Source organism: Thunnus maccoyii, chromosome 22 (genome assembly GCF_910596095.1).
Source record: "Thunnus maccoyii chromosome 22, fThuMac1.1, whole genome shotgun sequence".
Classification (NCBI taxonomy): domain Eukaryota; kingdom Metazoa; phylum Chordata; class Actinopteri; order Scombriformes; family Scombridae; genus Thunnus; species Thunnus maccoyii.
In genome coordinates, this window is record NC_056554.1 from 18,478,699 (window position 1) to 18,494,132 (window position 15,434).

General features: G+C 38.5%; 1 protein-coding gene across 1 annotated transcript; it reads right to left on the reverse strand.

Moving 5' to 3' along the window:
* Positions 1-1,018: 1,018 nt before the first annotated feature.
* Positions 1,019-14,933, reverse strand: khnyn (KH and NYN domain containing). The gene is made up of 9 exons (XM_042401525.1): positions 14,646-14,933; positions 12,174-12,450; positions 10,531-10,665; positions 6,960-8,770; positions 5,788-5,918; positions 4,645-4,741; positions 4,146-4,253; positions 3,139-3,240; positions 1,019-2,973 (listed from the first exon to the last, which is right to left on the reverse strand). The coding sequence occupies exons 2-9, from the start codon at positions 12,411-12,413 to the stop codon at positions 2,583-2,585; spliced, it is 3,015 nt and encodes a 1,004-aa protein (XP_042257459.1). The 5' UTR covers positions 12,414-12,450; positions 14,646-14,933; the 3' UTR covers positions 1,019-2,582.
* Between the last annotated feature and the right edge of the window lie 501 nt (positions 14,934-15,434).

Here is a 15,434-nt window from a genome sequence, read left to right on the forward strand (position 1 = left end):
TCCCCCTTTATTTTTCAAAGATAAGCCATTTAGCAGAAAAACTCATCTGAGAAGAATCCTCTAAAGACTTCCTGTAGAGTCCATGTTGACTCATTTTGGTTTCCAGTGAAGCGCTCCTCAAAGCAAGGAAGATAAGATAACAAGGATGCCAACAGATACATGAAAATAAAAAGGCTCCATGCGTCGATAAACTGCAGATTTCACTAAGAAAATACAGTTTTTTAATACTTGTGTTAAACTACTGAATGAAGTCAGCACACTGAAACAAGTCTGACATTATCTCAGATCCCTGCTGAGAGGTTCCTCCTTTTGGGACATGAAACAGGAAGCTTCTTCTGTTGATTCTAAGAAACTTGTTTTCATTTTTAGGGTTTTCATTTGGAGGCCTCTTTAGAAATATAACCGAAAATGATTCTCTCAGCAAAACATAGATGTTGTCATGGAAAACAGTTTTACAGAAGGAAATGTACCCAAGAGTATTATAAACCTACAGGAATAACTTCCTTTATAGCAAACAGATACATAGTTAAATACTGTAAAATGACATAAAATAAATTATTTGAAGTAGATTTGACATAAAAGTGACTCTTGTGAGACCAGATAATTAGCAGTGAAGTGCAGCCTCTGGTGGAGATTTTGGTGAACAGCAGCTTTTTTTTTATAGCTAAACGTATTGTCTGCTGCCTCCTCGCACGTCTATACGACTGAAAATATTTGCTCAGTTTCTTGCGATTGTGACAAACTATTCTACTTTTAACAGTATAACAAGATATTTTCTCGTTATTACTAGATACCAAATTATTCTGTTTTTACAAGAAACCTTTCTATTGCTTTATCTTGTTGCATCACAAAATGTCCTCATTATTTCACATAATGAACAAATCTCATTAAAGTTTTTGATGAGTTGTTAAACTTCCATATATCATTAAAACAAGATGCTCTCAGCACCTGAAGAGAGGATATTGTGGTATTGTACATCAGCTAGAAAAAGTGGAAATGACTTGTTTATATGGTTTGAATAAGTTTTTATTTCATCCTTATTTCATGCTGTAGCTTAGAGCAATCATATATCATGATTGATTAATCATCATATAACATGATTGATCTACAGTGAAACAAAGAGAGAAGTTGAGAGGATCATGAGTACACGTTAAATACATTATCATTAACTCGGGATTTAAACCTTTAAATGAAGAAATACTTTACTACAGACAAATAGGTTAAATAAATTTATTTAATGAAACTGTCCCCAACAGAATTCTGCATCAAGATACTTAAAATAAAATATACATACATGTAAACATCTAAATCCTATCTCACAATTGGTGTTAAAAATATTCCTGATTAAGGATCTGATCTCCAGTCACAGAGATGTGCATTCATCTTTTGGTTTGATCTCATTCATGAAGATCAGATTCCTCATTCATGCACTTCCTGTAAGATCAAAACCAGCGAAAAGACAACAGGAAACCGGCTTAAAATAGTTTATATAATTAAATGTACAAAAAAAAGGCAGAACGTCATCAACCCCAACAGCTGTTGGTACCAATATACAAATATCATCCATCTTATATGCCTACTATCCTCAGTTGTACAACTCAGCTACACAGGAAGCTATGTCATTTAAAGTGTAGCAGGTTACAATAAATTTATTGTGTATAAAAACAGAAATACTGTTTTTTTATTGCGCTTCTTATTCTACAGAGTTTGAGTTTTCTTTAAAAATGGCACATCATAAGGGAGAAACTGGATCCAACAATAATAAAACAAACAGCAGGCTATATGAATGAAAACACAACCAATGTGTAACACCGGTTTTCATACAGGTGTGTGATCACCTGACAACCCTGTGACTTCACACCAGTAAAAAAAAACAAAAAACCCTGAAGAAGACGGTTGATACACGTCAACACTAGTCGGTTGATTGGTGGTGTTTTTAATCAGATCTAGTGGTTTATCGACTCTGTTTTGTTTTATTTGAAGATGATGGTGGAATATTGATATAGTCTTTCATAAAAACATTGCTGAATTCAACCAAAATCAACTATTAAACAGTTCTTCAGTGAAGATTGGACTTTTGCTAAAGGGAAACCCTGCTTAATAGGTCTACATAACAAATTAATTTCTATTACAAAATCTGTAGGGCAGAGCTAACCGGGTCAATGTCCTTTGTTGTTGCTGCACCAAATCGTCACTCTGGAAATAAAGGTATGGAGGATCGATAGGGGAGAGATAAGTTTCTCTAACTTTAATCTATTTTAAAATATAAAAAGACTTTTTACAGTAAATGGACAGTTAACAGTGGAGAGATGTCGCTAATATGAGAGGGATTACAAAAACAAACATATTATAATGCAGGACATTATAGTTAAATGAAATGCTGTTTTGATTGTCCACTCCTCACTAGAAAATTTGGTCTTTTAGTAAAATCCTTGCTAATACACAAGAGAGATTAGCCAGTGCATTTTGTTGTAGTTGCTGTGCTTGCTGGGAGTTGGAGTTCTAGTACTTAAACCTGGGCAAAATCCAGTTTAAGAAAAGTCTGAATTAACCCAGGGAAAAACTAAAAGTAAGGCAGATTTCTAGTCCTTCTGCTGCTCCAAAATAAGGTCAGAGAGCACGTTTATGTCCGTCTCTGCCGGGTGGCACTGCAGCACCAGCGTCACCGTGTTGTCCTGACCCAGAAAAACCTGACAGAGCTGCTCTCTTAAGCTGGCTGTTTCCTGTGGAGTTCTATCCGCACCAAATCCCTGTCCAGGACCTGCAGCTCCATGCTTCCTGTGCTGGTGTCCCACGTCCCATCCCTTCCCGTGCCCTCTCCCTTTGCCCCGGCTCCCTCCGCCCGCTCCGTCCAGAGCGCCGCCCAGCGTTCGATCGCGGAAGTTCAGGACCTCCGTTTGGGAGCGCGGAGGTTTGAAGGATGGGAATGTGGTGGCTACACCGGCAAAAGAGTGGTTTCCTGGGTCAGGAGTCCTGAGAGGAAACAAAAGGCATAAACATAAGTAATTATAGAAGGACAGCAGAAACATGGGTGAAGAAAAAAAACGTCCTTGGTGGAGGTTAAACTATGCAAACACACAAGCCTTGTAAGCAGATACGGAGGCGAAGACAGTGCGTGTGTATGTGTGGTTGTAATACCTGTGCTCTGAGCGGAGGAAGTCGTCCAGGTGAGGCCCTCCTCTGCCGAGAGGATCATCCGGCACCATGAAATGATCACCGACAAACGTGTACTGAAGAAGTCTGAGGAGGAAACACAACATTACACCACTTTAATTAGTGGAGCAGCCTTTTAAGTTGTTTAAATACAAGAAACTTGAAATTAGAGTGAATATAACTAATTTTCAGGGTTTTCAGCTCTATAGAATATCGTCTTTTGATTTGAGATGTTTTACTCTCTCTATCTATCTATCTATTTCATTTGTCATTGTCTTTTATCTTTTTAAGAAATCTAGTTCTTATTTAAATTAATTTTAAATCTGGTTTATTGGTTTTATTATATTTTCATCTTATGTTATTTTATCAAGTGCATTAGTCTAAAACTGTACTGTTTAAATTTGAATTGCACTAACTTGTATGAAAGGTGCTATACAAATAAAGTTTGATTGATTGATTGATTATTTGTATATTTATTAAGAGAAAGATTGTGGAAGATGCTGATACGGTTGCTTTTTATCCAGCAATACTCAATTTTTACATTTATTTAGGTACATATAGAGATGAAAAAGGCAGACGTGATGTATACTGTTACTTTGCTTATGATAGTAGAAAGTAGAAGAGTTGCTCTTTTGATGACTACTTGTGTGTTGTTTCAGTGACGCTTGTCAAAGTAGTGACTATACTTTCTTTTATCAGAAAGCTCTCTCAAAGATTGTGTAATGAAGAAAAAATGTTTCAAAGCAAATGAAAAAATTGGAAATCCCTGTATTTGGACTATAAAAGCAGAACTGTATACTGCTCTGTAATTCTTGCATTTCCAACAGTATCTGAGCACAATACTCAATCTAAAATATACTCGAGTCAAAGGAAAATGACTGATTTTAGAGTTAAATAAAATATTTTGTGCCTCTGTCTTCCTGGTTGGTATAACACAATCCTGATTGGCTATGGGAGCTGTCACATTCAAGTGAAGCGCAGTCTTTCTTTACCTCTTTTTGATGATGTCCCTCCATACAGGGGACTCGTCCGAGAGGTCTCTCAGATTGTCGTTAGTTACGATCACTCCGTCTGTCTTCTGCGCAAGCTGCAGCATCAATCTGTGAAAACAAGGGAGAAAAACAACGAGAGATATTAAAAATAACCTGGAAAAGAGGCTAAAGTTTTCTTAAGCCTTTGGTGCCCCATTGTGGTAGTGTAAAACATGAATAAATGGAATAAAAGCATGTAAGATTTTTATATTATATTCTTTTTACAAACAAAAAATTATGCAATTGAAATATTTTGAAAGATGCTGTATCATTGTAAAAATTCTGCATACTCGTTTTACGAGAGGGGAGAGTTATTCTTGTTCATTTTTTCCAAATGTGATTTTTCCAGTCAGTGAAACTTGTAACCCTGTTTATCCGCTGTCTGCTGTACACACAGATACAGTGTAATGACAATTCTAGGATGTTGTTAAGCAGCAGTATGATGAGAAAATCTGTCTACCTGTCATCATACGAGCTGATCCTCTTGCCCTGGACTTCCCTGGAGGGGGTGTAGGAGAGCAGGCCGAGTTTCTGCAGCTCAGTCAGATAGTGCTGCTCTGTGAGACAGGAACAAACAACACCATGTTTAGTCTGCACAAAGGAAAGCGCACACCCACACACTCGCATGCACACCACAAGGCTACATTCCCCAAGATCTTATTTGTTTTTCTCCTCACATGTGACTCGATTTTGAATCGATCCTTTCTCTATAAGCCACACGCACGGACAAGTACATACACACACATACACTGCAGCACAGAGGCCTTTGTAATTTTAAAACCGCACCATGCATTCCACAAAATAATGAAAGCTAACTGTGGCGACAAGGACTATACTAGAGACTGTTTTTCTCTGCATTCAAAATGTTTAACAAAAATGGAGGATATAGCTAATTAACTGGTTAATGTTATCTTTGTTTAATGTGTTAAAAATGGAGCAGAATAGATATTACAGGTTAAAAAGGACTCAATACTTATTTTCAGGTACATGTACAGTAAAGTAATATACAAATCTGTTACAAATCTCATATAGTTTACAGCACTTCTATGTGTATTGAAGTATTAAAATAGTTTTAATAATAAATGGAATAATAAAATGGAAAATAGTCATGGGTAGTGTTATAAAGCATACGCCTCTTTGTAGTAAATGGAATATCGCATGAGAGTGCATGCACATACTTAAAATAAACACGGATATGTGCATGAGAGCAGAAATGATTAGTCAATCGACACAAAAAAAGGTATCCATTTTGATAATCAATTTGTTGTTTACATGTAAGTGATTTTATAAGCAAAGATGCCAAACATTCCCTAGTTTCAGCTTCTCAATTATGAGGATTTTCTGTTTTCTTTCTCTTCAGTAAAAGTAAATTGAAATTTTAAGCTATTTGAAGACATTAACTTGGACTTAAGGAAATCTAAACAGGCATTTTTCACGATTTTCTGGCATTTTCTTGACAAAACAATTAATTTATTTGTATAACTTGGAAAATAATTAGCAGATTAGTCAAAGATGAAAACAATATATAGTTGCAGCCCGAAAATGTACATACATGATACTTTAGGTAGGCTTAAAATGCAACATGAAGAACAGGAAGTGTTACCTTTGTTTTTGAAGTCGCTCTTCTGTCTCCACTGTGGCAGCATGGCGCTGATGTGACGATGACCTCGGTCCCAGAAATGCTGAACAGCCAGAGCGATGCCTCGACATGAGAAGAAATGGCCCAAACCATGACTGTGGAAAACATGGACCAGTACATGAAAAGCTTTATAACAAAATCAGACGTCTACAAAGATGGAACTTACTCATTTTGCAAAATGATAATGACAGAAGATCCCATAATGAACCTTACTTTGTATCTTTTATTTTTATCTGCCCAGCAGCAGCAACAGCTCTAACCAATAAGCAAAGATCAATACTGATAGTATGGACGGCACTACCCATACTGTGTGATTGGATAATGTTAAGTGGACATGCAGTGCAGAAACATCCAAAAACGAGTAAAGATGTTGCTAAAATGAAATCAAATAAAACACTAATAGATATTAAACAAATCATGAATGAGGTTGAGATTGACTGAACATTTTGTACAAAAGGGACAAACCCATATTGTTGGAAATGTACTCTTCTTTCTTACTTTCTTTCTCTGCTATATATATATAAATGTTCTTTTCTTAGTCCAAGTTAACGTCTTCAAATGTCTTGTCTTTGTCTGATCAACAGCCCAAAATTCAAAGATAACAAGTTACCGTCATACAAGACACATAAAAGTTTAAAATCTTCCCATTTGAGAACCTCCAACCAGCAAATGTTCCTTAAAAATGACTAAAATGATTATAAGATTATCAAAATTGTTGCAGATTAATTTTCTGTTGATCAATTCATTGATTTATCGACTAATCGTTGAAGCTGTAGACTTCTGTGTTTCTCTCCAAGATATTAAAGGTGCCCCGCAGAGTTTTTTTACCACTAGTTGCGCTACAGAGCAATGTTTTTACGAGTGGGTCTCTGTTTTGTTTGAATTGTGTCCTCAGGGCGCTTTAAACACATTAAACCTACTACAGAGCTGACTGGTTTGTGTGTGAAACTATCAGAAAGACAATGTAGCTTCTATGATAGCCACTCATGCTAAAAATACAAACTAACACAGGTGCTGTCGAGTTGGATAAAAGCACGTCCTAACCCAGAAAACACACTAATAAAATAAATCTCTTATCTTAGAAAATGTACAGTCTGTTAGACAAATGTTACACCACTCTTTCCTGTCGTTCCCACCTCATGGCCACGTTGCTCCCGTCAATGATGATCGTCCTTAGCTTCGGGTCTCCAGGCTTGTCTGTTAGCTTGAGGTCAAAGGGCGTCTGCAGTCCCTCCAGGAAACGCTGCTCCCCTGTCACCACCACTGAAGAGGCGGACATGAAACCCTGTCGTTCCCTCGCTCTGGTGGGAGATGAGTCGCTCCTGGTGAAGATGCTTGGTTGAGAGGCTTGCAGTGCTTGTTTTAAGGAGGTGGAAGACTGAGGCTTTGGGTCTTGAGCTGGATGATTTAGTTTTGAGGTGGGTGGATTAAAGTTGTGGATATATTGTTTGTTGGGCTGGAAATTGGTGAATGGAGGATCTAGAGATGAGGCATACGTAGGCATGGGTGGCCCTTTGACTTCAGGAAGGATGGTTTGGTGTGGAATTTGTGACTTTGGTGGCTGGTGTTGCTTTGGCTGCTGGACCCACCGAAACAAATCTGGTTCTGCAACAGGTGCAGTTCGGTCTGGTGCTTCTGTATCACCTGTGTCTCTCTTTTCTGCAGGTGTGAGAAGCCTAGCTGGGACGTCTCTTCTTGCTTCGTCCTCCGCCGGTTCGGCTTTCTGACCCTCCTTCTCCAGCACCACGTCATCCATCTCTCTTGGTCCCTCTCTGGAGGCGTCTGTGTCACTGATCCTCACTCTCTGCAGCTCCAGGAGCAGCTGGTGGGTAGATCGATCAGGCAACGCGCTGTACACTTTAGCTACATTCTGCTCTGCGTACCCGCAGCTGGCTGCAGCTTTCTTCAACACTCCTAGGACAAAGTCTTCCTCGTTTCCTTCCTCCTTTTCTTCCGCACTACCTTCTCCCTCAAAGTGTCTTATGCTTCCCGTCGCTCCATCACCCTTCCCCTCATTAACCTCTAGCATCTCTACATCACTACTTATTGCTTTATCTCCTCCTCCTCCTGTTGCGTCTTCATCCTCTCTGTGCTCTGTCTCACAAGGTCGGTTCCTCTCGCTCTGATTCAGGGCATCTTGATTTTTCTCTCTCTGCTCCCTGTCACTGCGATCCTGCTCCTGTTGGACCAAATCCAGTATCTGCGAGGCCTCTTTAAGTCCTGTTCGGGCAAGCACTCGTTTGACAACGTCCTCTGTGTACCCCATAGCTGTGAAGAACCTCAACAAAAGCAAAAACTCCTTGTTTCCCACTGACAGCTGCTGCTGCTGTTCTTCCTCCTCCTCAAGCCTCTCTTTCTCCTTGGTACCCGATGGTCCCGCTGGCTCCGGGTGCTCCTCTTCTCCCACCTCTTGTGGAGAATGCATTTGTCTTTCCTCGGCACCCTCTGCCCTCCCTCTGGCGCCTGCAGAGGTGGAGAAAGAATGGAGGAAGGGGTCCTTGGCTGCAGCGTCTTTCCCCGAACCTGCAGTCATCCCTTCAACCCACCGATCAGCAGTGCTGGAATCCTCAGGAAGTGTGTACGTAATGGCAGAGGGTTTGTCCCATCTATCCTCCAAATTCCCATGTAATCCTGCCCCTGCAATACCATCTCTCAGCGCTGGGTGTGGGCTTGATCCAAGACCCGATTCTTTCACCAAATCCAGCAGGATTTCCTTCACTGACCCTGGCAGCACCAGAAGATCCAAGATGTGCCTGTCATCCCATTTCTCCACCAGAGTTTTGAAGGCCCGGCGTGACTCCAGGGACTCACCAGGGCCTCTGTCCACAGTCTCAGAGCGTCTGGACTGCGTGCCCTCATATCTCTCCACCAGGTCTGTAATAAGGGAGTAGGCTCGCACCACTGGCTCCGCAATACCCGATATAAGCAGAAAGCCTGGAGAGCTAACCTGGTTTGATGAGTAAAACACATGACATTAATCTCAAACCTCTAAATCAAAGCAAAATGAAAATGTAGGAGGCAAAATTAGTGGATGCAACTCCCTTAAGACTCTCTTGATCTTTAAATTAAAGCTATCAAACAGAATGATACATAAAATTTGAGGAACATGTCTTCTTCTAAATAAACTCCTCTGTTAAATCAGGTTAAAAGATCCTTTATTTATCCTGCTATTATTTGTGTAAGTGATAAAATTATTGGCTTTCAGTTGAATCATATCATTTTACAATCTTCTGTAGTCCAAATTAATGATTCCACATAATCTGTAATTAAAAATACATAATAATGAACAATAACAATGGAAAATCACACTTTTTATATGCGATTTTGTATATATTTGCTATATATCCTTAAAGGAATAGCTCGACATTTTGGGAAATATGCTTATTTGCTTTGTTTGGCAAGAGTTAGATGAGAAGATTGATACCACTCTCACTGTCTGTACAGTAAATGTGAAGCTACACCCAGCAGCCGATTAGCTTAGCTTAGCTTAGCACAAAGACTGGAAACAAGTGGAAACAGCTGGTCTGGAGTTTTGTTGTCACTATGAGGTAGCCAAACAACCAGCAGAGATTCAGCGCCCAGCCAAGAAATAGTTGTTTTTTACGGTTCAGTGAGTAGCAGAGGTGCTGGTAGGTGGATTTTGTTACCTCGGGACAGACCCAGGTTAGGTGTTTCCACCTGTTTCCAGGGGTGGGAGGGTACAGGCTGTTTTGGTAATGTAAAGACACTGGACAGAGATGTCGATACATCTTGTCTGAGATTTGACTCACAGGGAGTTTATATTCTTTGTATGACAATTTCTTTCATGTTGTGTGCCCTGTACCTTTACCAAACCACATGGGGAAAAAAGCAATAAAAAAGTTGGTCACAAAAAAAACAACAACTTTGGGTTATTTCCCAAAATGTCAAACTATTCCTCTAACATAAAGATTATTATGTAAACTATATCTACCTTATAATGTACTAACTCACATAATAGTGAAAAGGAAAGTAATAAAAATCCCCCCTCTGAGTTATATATTTGCATTCCAACAAAAGAAGTTAATAATAGGTAAAAAAATTCCCAGTAAAAGACATCACAGTATTACGTTAACAGCTGTTACTACATAAGGGGTGTGACACATTTTTATTTGGTGATGTAACACTGATATTGACCAATAATGTAATTTCTTGTACATATAACAAAAATGTGACCACAAGATATCACATTGTTAGTCAGTTTCCTTATTACATAATCCAGATAATGGTGGACATGAGTGATAAACTTCGTAATCCACGAGTGATAGTTCTGCATATAGAACAGAATAAAATCGAATGAAATTTAAGTGTTAATTTAAGAATACAGGTCAGAAATTATTTTCTTGGCTTGTTCCAAGTTGCGCCATTTATGCCTTTTTAGTTTCAATGTAAAATGGCCGCAAATTATCACTTTTTTTTCCTTTTTAAACCAATTTAAAGTAATTTATTATTACATTTTTACGTTCTGACTGCCAAATAATGCAGTTATTATGACTTTATCTGTAGCTGTACAATGCCAATCATAATCAGGATGTATATCATTTTATAAACTCTCAATGGGTGACAGCTAATATAGAAACTATATTTTAAATTCCAGCTTATTTCTGCTTTGTGATCAAACACTCAGTTCTTCTCTTGTCATAAATCTAAATGAATGTAGTCTAGACAAAGACCGGATCCACCACTCACCACTATATGTGCTGAGGTGCTTTTTATCAGGCAGTCCATAAACAGCCCTTTGGCGCCACAGAAGACACAGTGAAGGACCCCGGGATAGGACACCTCCTGTTGCTCCTCTTGGTTCACTACTCCTTTCACAAATAACTAAAAGACAGAAATATTATTTGTTATTACTGCGTTGTTACATCATCACTACAGCAGTGGTGGAAATACTGTAAATATAACAAAATGTAAATAGTTTGTGTCCATTTTGGGAGCAAAAAGTGTCTCTACAACAAGGGGGATCAAGTGTTAAAACAAGGATTTACGTTTCAACTTTTTCAATTTCATTTTCATTTTCAATTTCACTTGTTAAGAGTCATAATTTCCTTTCCCTATATAGTATTTCTGTGGATTACCTCAGGGTGGCAGCTCGGGAATTTCTACAGAGAAATTATTAGAGGTAGCTGATGTTTTTTCTTTTTTTTCTTTCCCCTTGTCTATTGTTATTTGGGTCCTTGATGTTTAGATCAGGACAGAGATACTACACACGGGTCACTTTTATGTTTTGCCTAAAAGTGTTCTGGGAGGACAGAAAACACACTGAGAATAAAATATATTCAAATGTTGCTCTGCCAAACTGCGTTGAGTCTCTGCCAAAGAGCAACGAGGAAACACACCTGCTCATGACTTTTATGCTTGACAATCATATTATCACTGTTTTTATTGTCTTCTTGTTTTACAAGAACATTAGCTACTCAGTGCAGCTACTGAACTAGTGTAGTGACTAAAATAACTGTCACTACTGCTGTTCAGCAGAATCTACGTGACATTATGAATTCACCAAATTTATTTTCATTTCATGTTGTCAATCATTCTGACTGCATGTTGGAGAATATGTGTCAGCAGACTCGCCGCATGATTGGACTGAAACTCAAAAGAGACTTATTATTCAACGTTTAAAAATCCTTTGATGAGTCATTTCCCAGGGGTGTCTGATAGACTAATTACTACCAGTAATAACAAGTTCACTTTTCTGGCCCTTTTCTACATTAAGCCGGTCCAAAATCAGGACTAACTGTACAACCAAAAAATGAATAATAAAACTAATATTAAAAGGCAAACTAATAGACAGAAAACATAAAAACAAGGGCAGGTTTGTATAAGGGGTTTGGGTTTTAAAGGGGACGTATCATGCACATTTCCAGGTCTATATTTTTATTCTGGCGCTCTACTGGAATATCTTTGCATGATTTATAGTTCAAAAAACTCCTTATTTATCTTATACTGGCTCTTTATGCAGCCCCTCAGTTCAGCCTCCGCCTGAAACAGGCCGTTTTAGCTCCTGTTTCTTTAAGGCCCCCCTTCTGATGAGCCCACTCTGTTTTGACCAGAAGCTGGCCCTCAGGAGTCTTCAAATGACTCCAGAGGCAACATAAACAAACCATGAAACATATTATAGTATATTACATATTATATATTCATTATACACACATTATAACAGTATAAAAGTAACAGAAAATCACAAAAAGGATGATATGGCCCCTTCAGGATGTATAAATTTAAAGTTGTTGCAGTCATGCTCACCTTAACTGGCAAAACTTGTTGGGCAATATTACTCAGTGAAACTCTTATGTAACTGTGAACTATGAAACAAAGCAATAAGAGCTTACTTTGGCAGCTTTCACATTGTTGCTCGGTCCTCGTAGTTTCAGCCATATCTGCCCGTTGCCGTGCGGCAAATCGTCCGCCCCGATCCGAAACGTCACCCTAAATATCCTCTCCACAGTGTCGTGTAGGGAGGTCAGAGATCCTCGCAGCATCCCAGCACACGCGAATTCATCCTCCACCTCAAGCTGTCCTCCTCCATCTCCTCCTCCTCCTGCGCCTCCATCGTTTCTCTCATCATCCATCCCGTGTTATTAAATCGGTGGCAGAGAGTCGAACATACTGCGGAAAAAACACATTTCCCATATCAGATTAAATGTGTGAAAATTAGAATTAAGTGGGTGACATCCTTCTGAAAACACACGAGCCACATTTCGATCAACACTGTATAAAGTATCTCCTTCGTTTATATTTCAATCAATTTATTTTGGAGAACGACCAATGAATGTTTGTACAAATGGCATCCGACCTAGTTTCAATATGTTTTGTTAGCAGTCAGTATGAGGATGATTCAAAAAGCTATGAAATGCTGGACTGATAAGGTTGGGATTTTTTCATTGCAGCTTAAAATCCAAATAAACAAACTAAACAAATAAAGAAACTGCATGCAGAGAAGTCGTCTAGTTTCTTAAAATTAAACGTACAAGACTGTGTAACAATCTGTAACAACCTTAATAAATAAAGTCAACTAAGTCTCAAACGCCATGTTTGATTATTTGTGATTAACGATAGAGGTTTAGTGGAACTTGTTTTCAGAAATTGCTTTCAGAAATTCAAATTAAATTAAATCTGGGTCACTTCTGCAACTATGTTTTGTTCTTTGCTGCAATTTACAATGTACAAAAACTCTGATTTTGCTTTGACTAGCTTCAAGAAATGCCTCAAGTGTACTGAAGTTACATAATTACAAGTTTTCATGTTAATTAAAAGTTAATGTTTTATATTTGAATGTGGATTTACAGTGGGTAAAAACACCTCTTCCCACTTGTCCACTATTGTCGTGTGTTTCCTTTTGTGTGAGTGTGATGTTTTTCTTTCTGTTACACTGTAAGCGTGAGGTGTGATAATGGCGCTTTCCTGTTTGTTGACAGTATGAGTAGGCAGAGCTCCAGTAATCAAATGCTGATAAGTGTTGACAGATATGAACCTACAATGTCAAAATGTGTGCTATACATTGTATTTACAGTTGGACTTTCTGCCTGGGAACGATCCCTCTACTGTTAAATCTGGATTACACTACAGGCTCCTAGAGCAAAAAATAACGAGACCCCCAAAACACATGTTCCTCCGAACCAGTTTGCCCAGTCCCAGTAACCAACCACTGTTTCTATACTGGAATACCACCTACGCCAGGTTTCCTGTACGTCTGTATGTAATTAATTTGAACAAACACACTTTTTTAAAAAAGGTATGCACCATGTAAGCATAATATCAAGTGAAATATTGAAGGTTTTAAAACTACATTTTGACACAGTGTCCCTCTATAAGATGGGTCTGAAGATTGGATTAGTCAACAGTATTTTGCTAATCGATTAATTGTTTTGAGTCATTTTTTTAAAAGAAAATATGGCCCAAATGTGAATCTTTTCTGGTTTCTTTTAGTCTTTTATGATAGTAAACAGAACATCTTTGGGTTGAGGACTGCTGGTCGGGACAAATCAAGACACTTTAATTTGCATCTTAGGCTTTGGGAAACATTTTTAACCATTTTCTGAGATTTTATAGACCAAACAACCAGTTGATAATGAAAATAATCATTAGATGCAGTCCTAAGTGGATAAAAAGTGCGGGTCCCTTACTGTACTTCAGTTTTTAGTTATGCTTTGGTGGTTTATGTTACAAAACAAATGTGTAATTAATCAAATTGGCACAGAGTTATCACTTTCCTTGCTTCCATCGCCTACATTAACTGTGTATGTATATTCAGTATGAATGATTTCATTTAATCTAAACCTCTCTACAAGCTATTTTTCATCTATAATGTGCATAAACAGTAGCTACACATGTTCTGCACACTTTGCTCCTGCATGATGTGCACGAAAACTCCTGTCTTTCTGATTAGACTATCAATACACACACTGACATATTATTTGCAATTTGTTTGACTGTTTTTGTGCTGAAAGAATTTGCTTTTGTTAAAGAAAAACACTCCTATTTTGGCCAATGTACATCCTTCTCTGCTCCTGCAACTTCCTCACACACATCTAGTGTAGTTTTATCTATAATAAGACCTATAAAGCGCACATACAAAGCAGTTGTATCACCAGCATACAAAATGGCCTATTGACAATAATTTGGCAGCTGCCTGAGTATTGTGAAACATTTATGTTATTGTAAATAAGTCTATAAAGCGTGTTTATGGCAGACAGAACAGGAAACAAGTGATAATCCGCTTGTCGAGACAGGAGAGTAAACTTTTAAGGTTTTTAAAAATCAAGAAAAGTGAGAAATATCATCTTTCAGTGTGGTTTTCTTACGTGAGGTCGGTCGCTCTGCACCCTCCCGAGTTTCGTTTCCAGCAGCAGCGGCGGCGGCGGCGGCGGCAGCTCGCGTCAGTCTTCCGCAATCATTAAACAATATGTATCAAAGTTCAGCCAACACATGATGCTGTAATGCCACTAAACGATCGCTGTCCTATCAGACTGAGGGTTTGAAGATCATCGGCCCGGCTGAAGCCAGGCGGATGGGACACCATCACCGGTGGAAACCCCAAACACAAAACCGAAACTAAAGGAAAAACACGGCTTATCTCAGAAGCAGGGCGGGTACTTCTGGTCTGATTTCGCTGAAACACCCTGATAATATTCTTATAATAATCCAATAAACTCAAACTACGTCTAGGGACTCTAATAGTATGTGGAAAAGATCTTTTATGTCTCCCAAAATACGTTAAATTCACTTTAGTGATATTTTAAAAATGTTTTTTTCAGGGCTACTTTACATTAAAAAAAGATAAATGATTATAGTGGTTAACAATAATTCCTGACAAAGTTATATACTTTATGTTTTTGTATCTTTAAAAATGTTATAATGGCTTTTTTTTAGAGTCAAACAGGCGATAAGGGGAATTCCACTGACGTCAGGAGGGTTTTTTTTTCTTTTTTTACACTGCTGGTTGCAGACAGGCTTTGTGGACGGGAGGCTGGGGCTGTTTGTAACCAAGCTGCAACTTCCGGGGTTGAAATATGAAGCCAACACTGAAGTGACAAAAACTGCAGTTCCTCAAATGGCCACTTGAGGTTAACTCAAAAAGCAAGTCAATCCTC